The sequence below is a fragment of the Eptatretus burgeri genome, chromosome 4, assembly GCF_056783735.1.
Source record: "Eptatretus burgeri isolate ZD-2024b chromosome 4, Ebu_testis_v1, whole genome shotgun sequence".
Classification (NCBI taxonomy): Eukaryota; Metazoa; Chordata; class Myxini; order Myxiniformes; family Myxinidae; genus Eptatretus; species Eptatretus burgeri.
The window spans coordinates 26,787,842-26,807,217 of NC_140964.1; the positions used below are offsets into that span (position 1 = coordinate 26,787,842).

At 45.2% G+C, this 19,376-nt stretch overlaps 1 protein-coding gene and 1 pseudogene across 1 annotated transcript in view; one reads left to right on the top strand and one right to left on the bottom strand.

The window, feature by feature from the left end:
- The window catches only part of LOC147027673 (uncharacterized), a 96,457-nt gene that overhangs the window by 22,672 nt on the left and 54,409 nt on the right, over positions 1 to 19,376 (bottom strand). The window contains 3 exon segments of the mRNA XM_085877214.1: positions 2,055 to 2,141; positions 7,321 to 7,466; positions 8,645 to 8,720. Of these exon segments, the coding sequence (XP_085733340.1) occupies positions 2,055 to 2,141; positions 7,321 to 7,466; positions 8,645 to 8,720 (309 nt within the window).
- LOC147027674 (uncharacterized) lies at positions 11,949 to 12,946 on the top strand (annotated as a pseudogene).

The window sequence follows — 19,376 nt, forward strand, 5'->3', positions numbered from 1 at the left end:
CAGCTGGCCTCCGAGAGAGACCTCACACGTAAATGCCTGAATGAATGGAAGGAGAAGGTCCTCAGAAGATTCCACACCGAGACACGTCGCCTGCAGCTCTTCTGACAGCGAGTACAGCGGTATAAAAACTATACGAGGAGTTCAGATTGTGTGTGTGACTGCTGGTGATGCGTGTGGTCAGCACCCGCCGTGGTCGGCTGCTTTGTACTTCTGATGTTTAAGTTAAATGTTGTGTTTGGTGCTTTGCATATCCCATATCTAGTGCTTTGTGCATAACCTTACCTCTGTGTAATTGACTGCTTTAAATGCGGACTTTGTGGTATCTTCAGGCTGGTCGTATTTGCTGTTGATAGTTTAACGTGATGATCGCAGGTCATAGCCTACTGTATCTTATTTCAAAGTGCACTGATTCCGGTGCCAACCTCCCCCGTTTAGTCGGTGCCACCCTCCCCCGTTTAGTCATTGTATCTCTGGTATATTAATTTTCTAATGCCAATTCTTCACAACACCTTGTATAAGTGCACCTGAATTGGTGCCAATTGTCTAATCATTGAATATTTGCATTGTGAATGTGCCAGTTTGTTGCGGCTCTCCTGCATTCGAATAATTTTAGGCCAAAAACATCGGAACATATTAAATCTAGCTGAGATCAATTTGGTTAGTATGCGACGGCAACCTCAGTATAGATGTGTCAATGCTGCATGAATACAATAGTATACAGGGTTATCAAAAATATTAAATATAATAATTGTGCCCTCCCATCCAGTTCATATGCCCCCCTTAATACTGAGCCCTGGCTATGGGCCTGGGTGCAGAGCAGATGACATTATCGTACTGTACACTGAAGAGGGCAGATGAGAACATTTCAAGCGATTGACAGGGGTTGGATGGGAGATGAGAGCGCAGAAAGTTGATGAGAAAATGAGCAGTGTGGTTTGGAGACCAAGAGAGACGAGAGTTGAGTCGAACCGGATACACTCTCGCACAAGTTCGCTGCCTCCATCTTGTTCAGTAAGTTTCCTACACTTGTGCCAGGCGACCAACATTATCAGAGATCCCATCCCTCATCCCACCCCCACAACCCTCCTTATTTCCCATAATTTTTACTGCCCCAGCTTAAGGTCAATTTGTTCATTTACACCCCAGTCGTTCCATACCTATTCCTTCACCATTGCCGAGTTTGTGGCCATTGTGTAAAGATGCATGTTTGGTGTAGCCTTGTCAGGGATTCCTCACGCTATGTTTTATAAAAGGTCAAGGATCATGAAAGAGCAAGTAAGCAAAACCGATTTGGATGCAACACAACAAAAACAAGTCGAGAGAGGTGGGGAAACACCAACAGCAGGATGAAGGACAAACCAGAGGGAGACCTGGACAAATAATGGGTGGAGGGAGGAATGAGGGGTAAATGGAGGCTGCATGGGGTGGACAAGATAGATACAAAAGCAAATGCTCAGGAAGGAAAAAACTGGAAATTTGGAAGGAGGTGGGGTTTTTTTGGAAGGAGGGGTTAACGAGGGTAGAAATGATTATTGTTTTAGAATGGAGACAATCTGAGATTGTGGTTGGCAGCTGTCTTGAGGAGTTGGAGGGAAGAAAGATTGCAGAGAATGTGGAAGTTGGTTCCACAGGTTGGACAAAAGAGAACCAAATGAGTGAAGGGGAATAGAGATTCTGGATTTTGGCAGTTTCACAGAAGGAGATTGATGGTGGAGGTGGATCAAATGCTGTGGAGATGGTGGGGGGGGGGGGGGTACAAAGCACGGAAGGAGCAGAGTGTGCAAGACGAGACAAGACAGAATGGTGGTGGTTGAAGACACAGACCAGTGACCCATCTGTAATGGGATGGGAAAGTGACAGACCCATCGACAGACAGAAAGCACCTGGGTACCCGCCCCAAAGCCGTATAGATAGATATATGTGCAATTTTAATATTTAACAATATATATATATATATATATTCTATACATACAGAATTTTTTTTTAAAAGGGAAAGGGTTTAAATGTTTCATACAAAGCTGAGTTCGGAATCAAAAGTCAAATGCCACACTCACGCTTCCTTCGTCTCCATCCGTCATTTTGCTATCCTCAACAGCGCTCTCTGGTGACTCCTCTTCACCAACCTCATCGCTCGACTCCGACTGGGAGAAAATACAAAAAGGTATGTGAAGCAATCGCCATGTCTCACTTGGATAAACCAGCAAAGTTTACTGATGTGCAATATAAGGTTACTTTATCATACACTTCCACTTGATAATTATTCCAAGAAATATGAACCATAATTATTCTTCAACAACAACAATTAATGAAACAAAGGAGGAAGAGATTTTGAAATGCAACATTACTCCATACTATAATGGAGCTAAGTGCTCGTTATCTCCGACGAGACGAAGCATCATCGGTCCACAAAACTCAGTTATATTGTACTAAGTTTACATGATTCTGGATCGCGATACTTTTTAGCTTGCCTTCACGAGCAAAAATTAGGGGGGGGGGTTAAAAAGTGAAGCCGAGGCCGCCGAGTACAAGCTATGCAGCCCGAGGTACATTGAGCATGATTGGTCCAGTGCTATCACCTGCCTACCACAGAACAAACCATCACCACCACCACCTGTCCATGGGATGGCTAATCAACTAGTAATAATAAATGTCAGTGGGTGTGCAAGTGGATGTGTGTGTCGGTGCACGTGTGTCGGTGTACGTGTGTGTGTGTATCAGCGTACGTGTGTGTATTGGCCTACGTGTGTGCATGCGTGTCGGCGTACGTGTGCGCATGTCGGTGTACGTGTGTGTGTGTATCGGCGTACGTGTGTCGGTGTATACGTGTGTGTGTGCGTGTGTGTGTGCGTGTCGGTGTTGGCATCCAAAGCCATGAAACTGAGCGGCCTGAAACTTTGCATTCATGTTAAAAGGAACTCCAAAAGAGTTATATATATTTTTTCCCCACCACTTTCCTCACTGATATCATTGAATACCTGATTTTCATCCCTACGAATCACTGTGTACATCGCTTTTGTCAGTGCTATAGTTTTCAAATTAGCAGCTTGCAGTGAAGTGATTTTCCCTGCTCCTTTGAGCTCCAAAGGTGAATCGTGACAAAACTTTATAGGATCACTTTCTTTCTTTCTTTTCAAACCAGAATTCTCCTTAAACCGCTGTCGCACCTTGACGTTTCAACCAGCGTATGGCAACGTATCAAAATGTATGTAAAACGCTGGCGTACGCTGAACTATTGATGTTTTTTTTTTTAATTGTTGGGCGTATAATAACGTGTTGGACGAATGCAGAACGTTTTAGTAACGTACACAGCACGTTTTAATCACATATTGATAACTTATACCAACGAATACTGAGCGTGTTGTCGGCGTTCACAACCTATGCCCAACGATCGTCTAACTTATGCATAGCGCGGCAGCGTATCGCCGCCGATCACGTGGCGTAGGCTATTAATAGGCTGTGGCTCGACGATTCAAATCATAACCGCACTAGACATCGAAGTGTGAAGCCGCTGTCACACCTTGACGTTTTAGCCAGCGTATGCCGACGTATGAAAAATTTGCCGAACCAAGCTGGCACACGTCAAATACGTTATGGGTAAGTTTTGTATACGTTAAGAGCACGCTGGAATATGTCGTAGTACGCTGGCATACGTCATTGTACGCCGAGTACATAGAGAAATTTTCAGCATGTTGAAAATTTCTCGACGTACTCGGCGTATGACACACGTTCCGCATACGCTAGCATAAGTTGTAGGCACGCTACGTGATCGTTGACACACGTTACTTGTACATTAAGTCGAAACACGTCAAGGTAATGTTTAGCGTCAGTGTTCCAGACTCCCTGATTTTTAAAAAAAAAATTTTTTCTTCGGTATGACGGTTATGATTTAAATCGTTGAGCGGCAGCCTTTTAAATATATTATATTATGACCGCACTGGAAATTGAAGTGTCAACATCACCGTCATACCGAAGAAAAAAATAAAATTAAAAAAAACAGGGAGTCTGGAACACTGAAGCTAAACATTACATTGACGCGTTTCGACTTATGAGTACCTTACAAGTAACGTGTTGACGTGTGTCAACGATCGCGTAACGTGCTTACAACACGTTACTCATAGGTTAGAAATAAGTTTCAGGTATGCGAAACATTACCTCGACGCATTTCGACTTATGAGTAACTTACAAGTAACGTGTGTCGACGTGTGTCAACGATCGCGTAACGTGCCTACAGCTTATGGCCAGCATTATGCGGAATGTGTGCGTCATACGCACGCATACGTCAGGAAATTTCAAGCATGGAAAATTTGTCTAACAGCTCGGCGAACTACGACGTTTGCCAGCGTACTACGACGTATGCCAGCGTGCTCTTAACGTATAAAAACTTACCCATAACGTATTCGACGTGTGCCGGCGTTTTAGCCCAATTTTGCACACGTCAGGCATACGTTGGCTAAATCGTCAAGGTGTGACAGGGCCTTTACTAGGGGTTTAAACAGTCATTTTCTCACAATTCACAATCAAAAGGAAGACAAAGAAGGAACCCGAAGAAGTAAAGAGCAACGACTGAGTAATCAGGAAGAACCTGGGAAGGATTCGTGTTTCAGCCACGACTCCACAACCCTCAAACCCATCCAGGTGCAACCAAGTGAACCTCACAGAAAAAAATCTGCAAGGATTCACTTCTCCTTCGAGAGATAAATAACAAGAGAGAGCAATATCGAGAATAAGAGAGATGAAAGAGAAGAAAAAGCAAGAATTGGAATGAATAAAAGAATTGTGAAAATAATAAGAAAGAAGTGTGAAAGGAACAGAGAACAAGGATGTCAGGAAGAACCCAGACAGATTTCCGCAGTTACTCCCCAGGATCAAATGCACCAACATGTACAAGCTATTAGAGGTCCATCATTTAAACACACGAGCCACCACCTGAGGCCATCTCTGAGGGTAGATCCACATACACAATGCTTTATAAAAAGCACAGTTTGTTTTTCAGATTTCAACACGGATACCGATAATGACTGGTGACATCGTGAGCTCTGATCGTCAAATATAGTATCAGATGTGAAAAAACACAAACAACTTAAGACGTTAAGGCCCTGTCACACCTTGACGATTTAGCCAACGTATGCCTGACGTGTGCAAAATTGGGCTAAAACGCCGGCACACGTCGAATACGTTATGGGTAAGTTTGTATAAGTTAAGAGCACACTGAAAAACACTGCGATACATCGTAGTATGCTGGCTTTTATCGTTGTACTTTGCGGTTGTCCTCAAATTTTAGCATGCTTGAAATTTTCCGACGTATGCCAGCGTATGACTCACACGTTCCGCTACGCTGGCCATAAGTTGTAGGCACGTTATGCGATCGTTGACACATGTCGACACACGTTACTTGTAAGTTACTCATAAGTCGAAACATGTCGAGGTAATGATTAGCGGACCCAAAACATATTTATAACCTATGAGTAACGTGTTGTAGGAACGTCATCCGATTGTTGCACACACGTCGAGGCACGTTATGCGATCGTTGACACACGTCGAGGTAAGTTACTTGTAAGTTACTCATAAGTCAAAACACGTCGAGGTAATGCTTAGCATACCCAAAACTTATTTCTGACATATGAGTAACGTGCTTTGAACCTATGTGTAACGTACCTCCAACGCATATTGACGTATTTGATTGACGTCTTCCGGACGACCACAGAACTTACTGAACGTGTTTCTAATTTACAGCTACCATATAATGGCGTATTGGCAGCGTTAAAAACAACAACAACAACACCAACAACAATAACTTCCGATATTTCGTCATGTGCCTTTACGTCACGTCCGATTGCCTCTTCAGTTTGCTCATGTCTTATTCTTAGTTCTTCCTCTGTTTGAGGATATTGTCACGTCGACGTCGAAACTTAAAAGCAAATGTCCGAATATATTTTAAAATTCATGATAGACTAAAAAAAACAAAAAAACAACAAAACAACAACAACAACAACAACTTCAGATATTTCGTCATGTGCCTTCACGGAGCCAAGGAGAAAAAAAAGAAAATGTGCCTTGACGGAGAAAATAAGTTTCGGGTATGCTAAACATTACCTCGACGTGTTTCGACTTACGAGTAACTGAAAAGGAACTTGTGTCGACGTGTGTCAACGATCGCATATCGTGCCTACAACTTATTCCCAGCGTAGCGGAACGTGTGAGCCATACGGCGAGTACGTCGTAAAATTTTCAGCTTGCCAGAAATTTCACGACGTACTAAACGTACCACGAAATATGACAGCGTCCTTCATCGTTTTTCAGCGTGCTCTTAACGTATACACAACTTACCCATACCGTATTCGACGTGTGCCAGCGTTTTAGACACATTTTTCATAGGTCGGCATATGCTGGCTAAATCGTCAAGGTGTGACTGCGTGGTTGACACTTCCAATTCTCAGGCAGTTATGATTTAAATCGGCGTGCAGCAGATTTTTAACAGGCTACGCCACGAGTTTGTCGGCGATACGTGCAGCGCGCTATGCATAAGTTAGACTATCGTTGGGCATAGGTTGTGAATGCCGACAACAGGCTAAGCATTCGTTGGTATAAGTTATTTATAAGACAACGAAACGTTCTGTGCCCGTGACTAATATGTTATGCATACGACCAACACGTTATGAATACGACCAACACGTTATGAATACGACCAAAACTTAAAAAAAAAAACATCAAAATTTCAGCGTATGCCAACGTTTTACATACATACATTTTTATACGTTGCCATTGCTGGCGAAATCGTCAAGGTGTGACAGCACCTTTACAACGATCAGAAGGTTTGGCGAAGGAGTCACATGACCTCTCAAATGCATTATCACTAGTTGTTCAAAAACCAAACAGAGGACAAACACAACCATCGATTTAAAGGTAATGTCACAGCTCATCCAACGACATAACTCTCAAAGGTGAAAGAGTTGGCAGAGAAAGAAACAAACAAACAAAATAAATAAGGTTACCACCTTGGCCAACTTCTCAAAAAATTTCTTTGTCGAGAGAGGGTGGGAGGAGAAGAGGTGGAGAGGGGTGCGAGTCCAGAGGGAGGAGTAGCGGTGGGACAGGAGTCCAGTGGGAGGGGTGGAGGTGGTAGTCCAGAGGGAAGAGGTAGGGTGGGAGGAAGCAGGGGAAGGGGTGGGACAACACCGAGTAACTTTGCTGATAACGTAATAATGCTGACAAGACAAGGTATGGTTACTAAATGAAAATATGGACAAGGTAAAAACCAATTTGATTGTGAGATGTTAAGATTTACTCCACCATGAGACAAAGACTGCATCAAAACATTACTTCATAAGTGAGATCTTCAACACTGTCTTCCTCAGGAAGAAGATCACTGGAAAGACAAGAGGCTTTAAATTGTTCATAAGCCTTTTCTTCTGCATCCAACTCTCCATTTTCCTCCTCCATATCCTGGTCATCTTCTTTGCTTTCATCTGGCAAGGGTAAATATCACTGAAGCAGTTTTAAAAGGTATTGTGCTGCCTTTTTAAATTCAAATTTAGATACGACGAAGGTAAATTAAATAAATAAATATAAAAACAAACTGGACATTCTCACATTCAAGAGACTGAAAACAGTGCAGCACTTACAACTAGCCATGCAGCTTATTTCCCCCGGTACAATTTGGGCTTTATATTTGTCTGTCCATCCATCCATTTTGGAAGGCAGTAGCTCACATAAATTTGTCTTCGTTCCAAATACACACCGATGGCAAATCAAATAAACTTGTAGCCTCATAATAAAGTGCATCATAGCTGCAACAGCTCGCCTTCCAGCTCTTCTTTGACCAATTTGTCAAAAATAAATAAATATATAAACAAATAAAATCGAACAATGCCACGGGATGTGGAGCGATACAGTACTGCATCGGACATTTCAATGTCTTTGGGGCTTCTTTGAACTTGATCAGAGGGAAAGCCAAATGAACAGCCTCTGGGACCATTTGGGATCGACAAAGTTTGGTAAAGGATAAGAGACGGAATGTTTTCAAGGCAAGACTTCCACTTGACACGTATTAATGGAAGCACAAAGACAAGGCTGCATGGCCGCCTCCACATACATTACTGGGAATTTAACAATAATATGGCTCTGCTCCTTAAAAAGTGTGCAACAGAACATGAATCGAAGGGAGAAATTCTGAGTTTTCCAATTTGAGTTTTGTTTTCCCTTGAAGCTTCAGGTAAGATCCATTTAGGAATCCTGCCCGTTGAAATCGACATCCCAGCAATCCCATCTCAATCAGGTAGTGCTCATTGTATTGCTAAACCTCAAACAGGAAATTAAACTACAATGTCAGGACACAATAACCTACTCCCTTATAAATAATAAAAAAAAAATACTGCGGGTCTGCGGGATCTTCATATGCCAAACCCAAATGCTGATGGAACAGGTGACCTTAATTCACATTGCTTTGCTTGTGAAGGAGTGTGTCCTCAGATTGCCTCCCACTGGCAATGCATCAGAACATCAGGGAGAGTTGAATTCAAGTTTCCAGATGGTGCTGACACAAGACAGCTCTTTGGTTAACAAGTTACAAAATTAATTAGCCTGCTGTCCTTCAGATACAACTGAAAGGCCAGATAGCAACAATTCCTGAGGGTTATGAACTTACCATTCCTGCTCTGACCATCACTTTTTGATGGCTCTTCCACATTCTCATCAAATTCCTTCTCAGCTTTTTCTGGTTGCTGGAAACAAAGAAACAAAACAAAAAAAACAAACAAAAGGATTTAGATTTATAAATGGAAAACCAGCATGCTGCACCATGGAAGTGATGCGTGCGAAGTTTCCTCCAAAAGGAACTCATTCATTTCAATACATTCTGCATCAGAAACACCCATATAAATGTGCGTTTTGACATTTTATCATGAGGTTTCCACTATTTTACATAATTGTGCTGCTGAGAATCTAGCGGAAATTATTTATCAGAAATGGTGGGAAAGAACGTTGGGAGAAGAAATAAAATAATAATAAAACTCTGAGCAAATCGGATGCAGTAAGATGAAATAGTAATTGTGTTATATTATATTTACATATAATATAACATTTACATATAATCTCACAATATATATATATATATATATATATATATATATATATATATATATATATATATATATATATATATATATATATATATATATATATATATTGTTGCGGTTTTCGCGCCCGCCGGCGTGCTGACGGCCACGTAACTCGAATCGCGGCACGTCGCCCACCGGACGGACAATCCAGTCGTGACCCTCTCGGACTAACGCCGGGAACCAGTCACGGGTGGACCTTTCGGTCTCACCGCGATCGAGCCAATCAGCCCCCGCGTGGGATAGGGTTGCTCGCCAAATTCGACCTACCTAAGTACCCACGCGGAGGGTAGACCGGGCGATCGCACCTCGCCGCAGGTCGACTTCGGACACGGGCCACTTAAGCGACCCGTTCCGTACTATCAGAATAACCGAGCGGTGTTATCGTCGACCTCGACGGTTCGATTAATTATCGGGCGTATTCAGCCCACTACCAACCCTTTACGTGAAGCAAGATGGGGATTCAATGGAGGAAAAGACGAAGCGAAGCGGGAGAACAGTTCAACAATAAAGCACATTTATTCGCGGCACACGGGAAGCACACAAATACAATTCCACCAAATGCACACAAAAAAAAGAAAACACAATTCCATTTACACAAAAAGCAAATATAAAAGCGAAAACACAATGCAGAGCTAATACCGACTACCGAGCACACGGCAACACTTATACAATTCTACTTCACAGACGGCGCCGACAACACATACCCAAAACCAAGGAAAATAAATACCCTCAAGAATGAGGCAGGCCTGAGGCCGAGACCGGGTCGGGCCTACCCGTCTGGTGATGAGACGCGGAGCGGCGATGGCCCCGCAACCCGCGGGCCTCGTGGACGGTGTCTGGTAGGGGGTGGGAACGGGGCCCCCTTGGTCGCACTATCTCAGCGCGGGGGGAAACAGGAGGGGGTTGCTGATGCTCGGGGTATAGAGGAACTTTATTATCCCTGGTGTGCGTCTCCACCTCGGCCAGGTCGCGCTGCCGGCCTCCCTCGGGCGTGCAGCTCCTGGCACCGACGCGAGCACCCCCTCGTCCGACTCTCTTCAGCTTCTCCAGCCACTGCAGGCTTCGGGCTCCAGTCTTCCACACTCGTCCCCTCCGTTCCGACTCCTTCTCGTTCTCGACTCCTTCTCGTTCTCCTTTGCGACTCCCTTCTGACTGACGAACACCGTCCTTTTATCCCCCCGTAACTTCGCCTTTTGACCCCCTCCCTTTGACCTTTCACCTCGCTCCCCATTGGCCCGAGAAAAAGTGGGCGTGAAGGCTTTTTGATCCACAAATTTGCATATATCGATCGTTCTGGAGGCGGGGCCAAATCGCCCCTCGCTCACCGATTGGACGGCAAAAAGTGGGCGTGTGTCGTTTTTGATCCGTTTTTGAAGCACAAAATCCGTGATTTTGTACACGCTGTTCAACGTGCGCCCTGCACGAGTCCAACACCGGTACCCACAGCGGGGCAAGAACGGTGGCGATGCTACGGTTGCGAGGTGTGACGTGAAGGTCGTGGCGGTTGTGGTGAAGCGGTGGTTGTGGTCGGTGGTTGATGTTGTGGTTGTGATCATGGCGGTTGGTCCAAAATAAAGATAGTAAAAGAAAAACGGCTATCCTGAAGAGTCGCAGCTCGCATAAATGACATGTATTCCCACTAGACAACGGGTTTGGACCTAACTACACATGTACTTACCGAGATACCTCACCTAAGGGACCTGAATGGTGGTTTGCGAATTTGGTAACCACAACAATATATATATATATATATATATATATATATATATATATATATATATATATATATATATATATATATATATATATATATTGTGAGAAAAACAATGTTCTCACCAAATTTAGTGTCCCACCCACCACATCACGTGACCTTTTTCAGGCTCCCAGGGATTGGTTGGTGAGTCGGACCGCGTGAGAGTTGGGGCGCCATTGTTGGCAACAGACGTGGCTCTAAGATCGCAAGTGGAAAAATATATCGAGCGCTCCAAATCGCATGTTTTAAAAGCGACTTTCAAGACTCTCGACAGCACAGTCGCGCTGATCTTTGATAGCTCCATCTAAAAGGATTGAGTTAAATCGGGACGAGAGTGATCGTTATTCCCGGATATTTTTGGAGGGAGCCCTGAGTTGTCGACCTGTTTTTGGAACTTTATTGTTGTCAAGAGTTCTGGCAGTTTTTGTGCTGTTTTTTCAATTCTGTTACCAACTTGTTTTGGAGATCGAGCCAATAAAAGATCGTGCCTACCCCTAGAGGCCGATTTGAAACACAGTGGTGTGTTTAGTTGTTCTCTTTGTCCATTCGTGGACTGCTTGAAGCTCGGGCATAACGTCAGTATTCCGTGCTGGAAGATATTAACAGCCGGTATTGCGACAAATGGGCAGCTCGTCCAGGATTCATTCAAGTAAGAGACATTCGAACTGAGACAGAAATTCCACAGTGGGCCACCATCTTCCTTCATCTGATCATCGTTCCCTCATCAGCGGACGCCATCTTGGAGGAACCTTCTCACCAGCGGACGCCATCTTGGAGGGATTTTCTCACCATAGGATGCTATCTTGTGTTTACGCCGGTCATCGGCCAACAATAATAATTAAAAAAAAACGTGAGTTATTTGTACGTTGCATTTTCTCATTGGCAATTTGATGTGCGGTGGTGATATTGGGTATTTCGTGGCGTATTTTCCCAACAGAGCGTTGTGTGCGAATTACGTGCATCACCCCAATATTGTTTGCCTCCCCTGTGTGAATTGCCCTGTCCCATGTGGTGAAAGATATTGCTTAAATATTTTGACCCAGCCTCCTTTTAGACTTAGTGTTTTGTGCCCTTGTCGTATGATAACTCGTAGCCAAACCATGTCGGCTGGAGACGCGAGAGATCAACCTGATCATGTTGACAGTCATGTGGGTGTCGATATGAGCGACGCAATCAGCCTTGACCCGGTCACTGAACCCGATATGTTAGGGAGCGATCCCATCATGACGAAATGCATGCGTTCGACCTTCTGGTCCGGGCTGACCCCGATTCAACAACTCGACATGTATAACAGGGAGAATGACAGGGCAGAGGCTGAGCGACTCAGGAAGCATGACGCAGAGATAGCTGCAAGAGCAGCGGCAGAGGCTGAGCGACTCAGGGAGCATGACGCGGCAGAGGCTGAGCGGCTCAGGGCAGAGGCTGAACGCATCAGAGAGCATGACGCGGCAGAGGCTGAACGCGTCAGAGAGCATGAGTGGCGAATGTTGATTGAACGACAGCGGGAAGATGTGTCTACTGCACCAGTCCCGGAAATGGTTCATGTTCGTTTGCCGGACTGGACGGGAGACACGAGGCCAGAAACGTATCTGGAGATGGCGAAGAAGTTGTTGACTTCCGGTGGCATTGATGAGAGCTTGTGGGTCGGCCATATTGTTAGCCATCTCTCTGAAAAGGCGAGGGAGGTATATGCGAGGATGGCAACCGAGGACGTCAACGAATATCGGAAGTTGAAGGCCGAGATTTTGAACGCCTATGTGGTGTCCGCGTGTATTTATAGGCGTAATTTTTTTTCAGTTGGATTCGTCAGTCCAGTCAAACCTATGAGGAACATTCGCGGGTCTTGTTGGAACAGCTGCAGAGATGGTTCGAAGGGAGGAGCTTTGAGTTACCTCCAGCGGTTGCAGAACTCCTGCTGTGTTACCGTATCGAACAACAGCTTCCGCCAGGCTTAGCGTTGTTTCTTGTCGATAAAGACACCATTTCCTTGTCAGACTGCATTAAGATTATTGATAAACATGTTTTGGTGTGCAAAATGTTGCAAGCCACGCAGTCACGTCGTAAGACTGAGGACTGAGGACTGCGGTCAAGACCGCCCCCCCGTCTGCCGGCGGCTGGCTCGAGGGGAAGCGTTCCCCGATGCCCTCCACTGGTGGTGGTCGCGAGCTGCGGGCCAGGGCACGGCCCTGGTGAGAGTTTTGCAAATGCGTGGGGCACGGTGGAGACCGCTGTGTTTCTCTTACCCAGCTAGTCCGGCCTATCGAGGCAACCCGGCTGTTAAATCGGAGGAAGGTCAGTGGAGGTCATCAACTGGGCCCTCGAGCATGATGGTGGCATCGGTGACAGAGGTTACTCCTTGTGGTGATATCACACGTCCCACCATATTGCGCTGTTCCACTCCCTGGCTCCCTTCAAGTCGTTCTTTCTCTCGGAGCTTTTTGAGTTGTTCGTTCTCTTTCCGGAGTTTTTCGAGTTGTTCGTTATCGTTCCGGAGTTTTTCCATCTCTGCGGACTCAAATTTTGCTCTCTCCTTGAGTTGATTAATTTCAAACTCATATTTCTTTTTGTTTTCCACCCCACCATCTCTCATGCTCCTCATGGTTCAATCTCATAGTTTCCTTCAATTGGTCGAGCTCCTTTTGCTGTTTCGTTCGTTGTTATTTCTCGATCTCCTCGTACTCCAGCCTCGCCTTTTCTTTCAATTGGTCAACCTCAAATTCATGTTCTTTTTGTTTTCCATCCCACTGTCTTTCTTGTTCCTCATTCTGCAATCTCGTTATTTCCTTCAATTGATGGATTTCTTTCTCCTGCTTCATACCTTGCTCCTTCACTTTCTCTTCATGCTCTAACCTATTTTTTTCCTTTTGTCATTCAGTTTAAAATTCATACTTTCAGTTTTCTATTCCACTGTCTTTCTTGTTCCTCATTCTTTAATCTGTCCTTCGCTTCCAGCTGCTCGATCTGTACAGTGTGGTTCCTTAACGTTTCATTCTCAGTTTTCGTTCTTTCCTCACTCAACATCTTCATTTCGTTTCGTAATCCCGTTTCTTTGTTTTGGTGTTCCAGTCACTCAGAAGCTTTTTTCTCTTCCTCCTTTCTCATCTCCGCACATTCCAACCTTGCTTTGGCTTCTAACTGTTTGATTTGTTCAGTGTGTTTCCTTAACGTTTCATTCTCTGTTTCCGTTCTTTCCTCTTTCAACGTCCTCAGCTCGTTTTGTAATTCCCTCTCTTTGGTTTTGTGTTCCAGTAACTCAAAAGTTTTTTTCCATTTTTCGTCTCTCTGTCTGTTCCTCCTTACTCATTTCATCCCTTTTCTTTCTCATCTCATCCCTTTCTTTGCTCATCTCATCCCTTTTCTTGCTCATCTCCGCATACTCCAACCTTGCCTTTCCCTTTAGGTGTTCCTGATATTCCTGTTCTCTTTTTACCTTTTCTTCCTTCAACCTTGCTCTTTCCTTTTGTTGTTCCTGATATTCCTGCTCTATTTTTACCTTCTATTCCAGGCTTTTTCTGTCCCGATTGCCTCTTCCTACCTCTTCCTTGAGTTGCTTTACTTCCAACTTGTGTTTCCGTTTTTCCTCCTCTAGCTTTGTTTGCCTTTGTTCTTCCGCCCTCCTTTCTTCCTGTACATCGGCCCATCATTGTGATTCCGTTCGCACGTAATCCTCGTGAACCCTGTCGATGTGCCGCCGTGCCTCGTCCAATTCAAAGGAAAACTAATGCAATTCCCCTATACAGTTGTCACCATTCCTCCAACGCTGCAAGGACTTTGACACTTGTCTCCGAAGCCCGTCAATGCATGCTCCGGCATCCTGCCATGACCACGTGGTTTGAAGCGGTGACAGAAGGCACTCGCCTTGTGTCGCGCCGTTCGTTGTGCTAAAAATAGCCGCCTGCTCCGTGCTGCGCTGATATGCGATTGCGCCGCCATTGTGCGACTCAGAGTTAGTTTGTCGGCATAGTCCATGCTCAGAATATGGGGTTGAGCTCCCCCATGGATCAACATCAGCGGCGAGGCCACAAAACGCACCGCCATTGTGCGACTCCATTTGCCGGCAACGTCCGTGCTCAGAATATGGAGTTGAGCTCCCCCATGGATCAACATCAGCGGTGAGTTAAAAAACAGAACCATCCTGGGCCATGGATGCTGCATTATTACACATATCTATTACCCCCAGCAACCGTTCGCCTTGAAAAGCCATCTTATTTCGTGGAATTAATTTTGAAATCGCTCGTGGTTTGGTGGGAATCGAGGGTCGTTCCACTCACCCCTGAACCGACTCCCGTGAATTTAGTTGGAAGCAGGATGGATTTGAATCCCACTCCTGACACCAGTGCTACGAATTCTGGCCCGCCTGGCGTGCGATCGGCCGCGTACCTCTAATGTCAGCCGCGTCGCCCACCGGACGGATAATTCAGTCGTGACCCTCCTGGAACTACCGCCAGGAGCCAGTCATGGGTGGGGGGTTAACCTCACCACAACCCAGTCGGCATTCTACAAGCGCGACATAGGGTGAATCGCCGAATGTCGATATACCTAAATACTCGCGCAGGTAACCTACCGAGGGGTTGAACCACACCGCAGGTCGGATTAGGACACGAACCGCTTAAGCGGTTCGTTCCGTGCTACAAGGATAACCGAGCGGAGTTATCGCCGGCCTCGACAGTTCAGATTATTTATCGGGTGTTTAAAACCCACAACTCGTTCCACGATGCAAGATGGCATTTTCAATGGGGAAAGAAAACGCAACGAACTAGATACATTTCACACAAGGACATTTATTATAAAGCACATATTGCACACACAACACAAGCAAGGGCAGTCATGCAATATACAAGCAAGGCAAATAGAAAGCAAAGCAATACCACCGACACCGATTATTATCTGCAGTCACTTACACAGTCGTTACTTAACAGGACACGGCGCCACAGCATGCATACAAAAACAACAGGAAAACCCTCCCCATAGGCAGGGAGGGAGACAGGGTTCGTAAACCTTTATGGTCGTGGGCCGTGGATGACCGAAAAGGCCGGTGAGACCGTGCTGGTTACCTGCCCCCTCGAGGTGTGACGGTGGGCAGGTCGCGACGCCTTGTTCCCACGGCAGCTAGCGTAGCCGCGCCTGCTCTCGGGCCTTTGCGATGACGTGGTCGGTGAGTTCTCTCTGGTGTCCCTCGCCAGACGCGCAGATTCGCACCTCACAGCCGGCAGGGCTGCGCCTCCCGTCTGCATCTCTGAGGCGTCGCCCGGACTCGCCACCGGCCCGTGCCTTCACCGACAGGTCGCCCAATGCCAAGATGAGAGAGCCCGACCTCGACCACCAAGAGAGAGCTCGAAGATGAAGCGAGAGGATGACGTCCACCAAGAGAGCGAGTAGAATCCAACATGACCCCGACAGAGAGAGGATGACGTCGACGACACAGAGAGAGAGAGAGAGAGAGAGAGAGAGAGAGAGAGAGAGAGAGAGAGAGAGAGAGAGAGAGAGAGAGAGAGAGAGAGAGAGAGAGAGAGAGAGAGAGAGAGAGAGAGAGAGAGAGAGAGAGAGAGGAGAGAGAGAGAGAGAGAGAGAGAGAGAGAGAGAGAGAGAGAGAGAGGAGAGAGAGAGAGAGAGAGAGAGAGAGAGAGAGAGAGAGAGAGAGAGAGAGAGAGAGAGAGAGAGAGAGAGAGAGAGAGAGAGAGAGAGAGAGAGAGAGAGAGAGAGAGAGAGAGGGGAGAGAGAGAGAGAGGAGAGAGAGAGGGAAGAGAGAGAGAGGAGAGAGAGAGGAGAGAGAGAGGAGAGAGAGAGGAGAGAGAGAGGAGAGAGAGGAGAGAGAGAGAGAGAGCCTCACGCGCGGTCCGCCTTATATAGCGCGGGGCTCCGCCCTTCGCTCCTCCCCATTTTCGGCTCCACCTTCCTTCGAGAAGGTTCCCGAAAAGGGGCGTTCCCTCACCCCGACCGCCTCACGCTGCGCGTTCACCAATCGGGGGCGAGCCACCCCACCCCGCCTCTGTCACACTCCTCAGAGAAACAGGCGGGAAAAATCTGCGCGCCCATCGGAAATCCTCTGGTTTCCTTTTGCGTTCGATGGTTTTCAACGCGGCTTGTTGTTTATGTGGAGGTTTGTTCAAAATAACAATAGAAAAAGAAAAACGGCTATCTCAAAGAGTCGCAGCCCGGTGAACACGAAGAAATCCCTTAAACAACGGTGGGGACCTATCTGAACACTCACTTGCCGGCATAGCTAATCTGAGGAACCTTTATGGTGTATTACGAATTTCCACAGCCATAACAATATTAACAGCTGGGATTGTGACGATATATATATATGTATATATATATATATATATATATATATATATATATATATATATATATATATATATATATATATATATATATATATATATATATATATATATATGTCGGCAGCGTGTAACTCGTCACTTTGCCTAAGTCGGCAGTGTCAAAAAGTCCCGAATTTATCTCATGTTAAATCCCTTTGAATGAAGGGTCATCCCTCTGTAAGTAGTCATCTCTAAGTCGTCACTTCGTCTAAGTCGTCAGATGTTGTCCGTTCCCGCGTAATGGAAACTCAAGTAAATTACCACTCCTAACTCGTCACACAGAACTGCTGCCTCGTGAGAAGCCCGATTTCATGGAATCATGATGCTCGCTCATTGGTTTACACCGCCAGTGATAGGCTATTTATAGCTGCGTACACACGTTGATCGCACTGCAGGCAGGACAATGGCGACTAAGCGTAAGCTTACAACTAAAACCTACCAAGAAAAATACGACATTATCCAGTTTTGCGAGGCAAACCCACTGATGAAGAAAACAGCCATAGCTGAGAAGTTGGAGATCAAACGGCAGACATTGAACGATATCTTGAAGAATAAGGGCAAGATATTTGGACAAGTGGAGAAGATCGCGAGGCCGGTGGTAAGTGTGAAACGCGTGAAATGTGTGTCCTTTGAAGATTTCGATGACGCGCTCATCATCTGGTTTCGGCAAATGTCGGCTCAGCCAAATATTCGGTTTCGGCCGATTCGGCCAAATATTCGGCCGATACCGTCTTTCGGTGGAGGATTGCCCAGACAACATCATGGAATACAATGACCGGTTTGAGTCCTTTCTCATGCACCAGATGCCCAAGAGTTTGAGGCAGTCAAACATAACGGATTACTTCGCGAAGGAGTAAAGGATCGATCGAGCTTCGTGTTGAAGTCCAATCATGGTTTTATATTGGCTTGTTTTGTGCATCACCGCACTCACACATAGGCATTGAGTGGTAATCATCATCACGATGACTGTGTCATGTAATTTGTCACCATACCATCACCGATGGTATACGAGTTGTCTTACAGTTGTTCATTATCTTTACTTTTGATAAACTGATTCATGAATTCCATCTTTGCTTGATCACTTTCCAACTCACCAATGAACCCCCACCTATGCCCCGAGAATTGTGTTTCCCTTTTGGTACAATAGCCGGCTCTCACACATACGTGTCCAGGCCACGCGTGACTTCATCCTTCACCCCACAGTCATCATGAATGTTCGCATACACATAAGTCGTCACATTTCTAAGTCATCACTTTTTTCTCGGTCCCGATGGTGACGACTTACGCCTCGTCTACTGTATATGTATGTATGTGTATATATATATATATATATATATATATATATATATATATATATATATATATATATATATATATATATATATATATATATATATATATATATATATATATATATATATATATATATATATATATATATATTGTTGCGGTTCTCGGAACCGCATGCATACAACAGATAGGTGTCCCAAGACAGTTATTTCATTATTATACGTGAAGATAGTCCCCTTCCTTTTGTTTAGCGGGACAACAAGGGAGTGTGTTGTGATGATCTTCTAGCAAGGGTTGCTTAATATTTAACTACGAGCCGAAACCCCGTCACAGACCGATTCCGTTTCATGAGCACAATATGACAACCAGTGGCGGCTCTTGTAAGAGCCGGATCCCAGTCAATGTACTCCATGGCCTCACCTCATGAGGCCGACAAAACATCCTATTGCACGACATTTTTGGTGTACACTACTCCTTGTGAAGAAGTCCCCTGATTTGTGCACGTGTCTACTTTGACGTACACCGTGCCAAAACTTCTCAGGTCACAGTACCGAGAAAAACGTGACGCGACGAGCACAAAATTTGTCCTTCAGTATTATTAATATATAGATTCTCCTTACAATTTACTGTTCAAAGTTGAAAAATCTGCCCTCCGGTGGACGATTCCAGGAACTACACCATTTACGTGTGATGATATTGATATATTTATATTTATTCCAACAACACTTTACAGTTCAAAGTTGAAAAATGTGCCCTCAGGTGGGCGATCCCAGGAACTAAATCGTTTCCCTGTGATGATATTGATATATTGGTTGACGAAAAAATATTTTCACGAAAAATATAAGTGACCACTATATTCGTTATTGTTGTGTGTGTCTCTGTGTGTGTGTC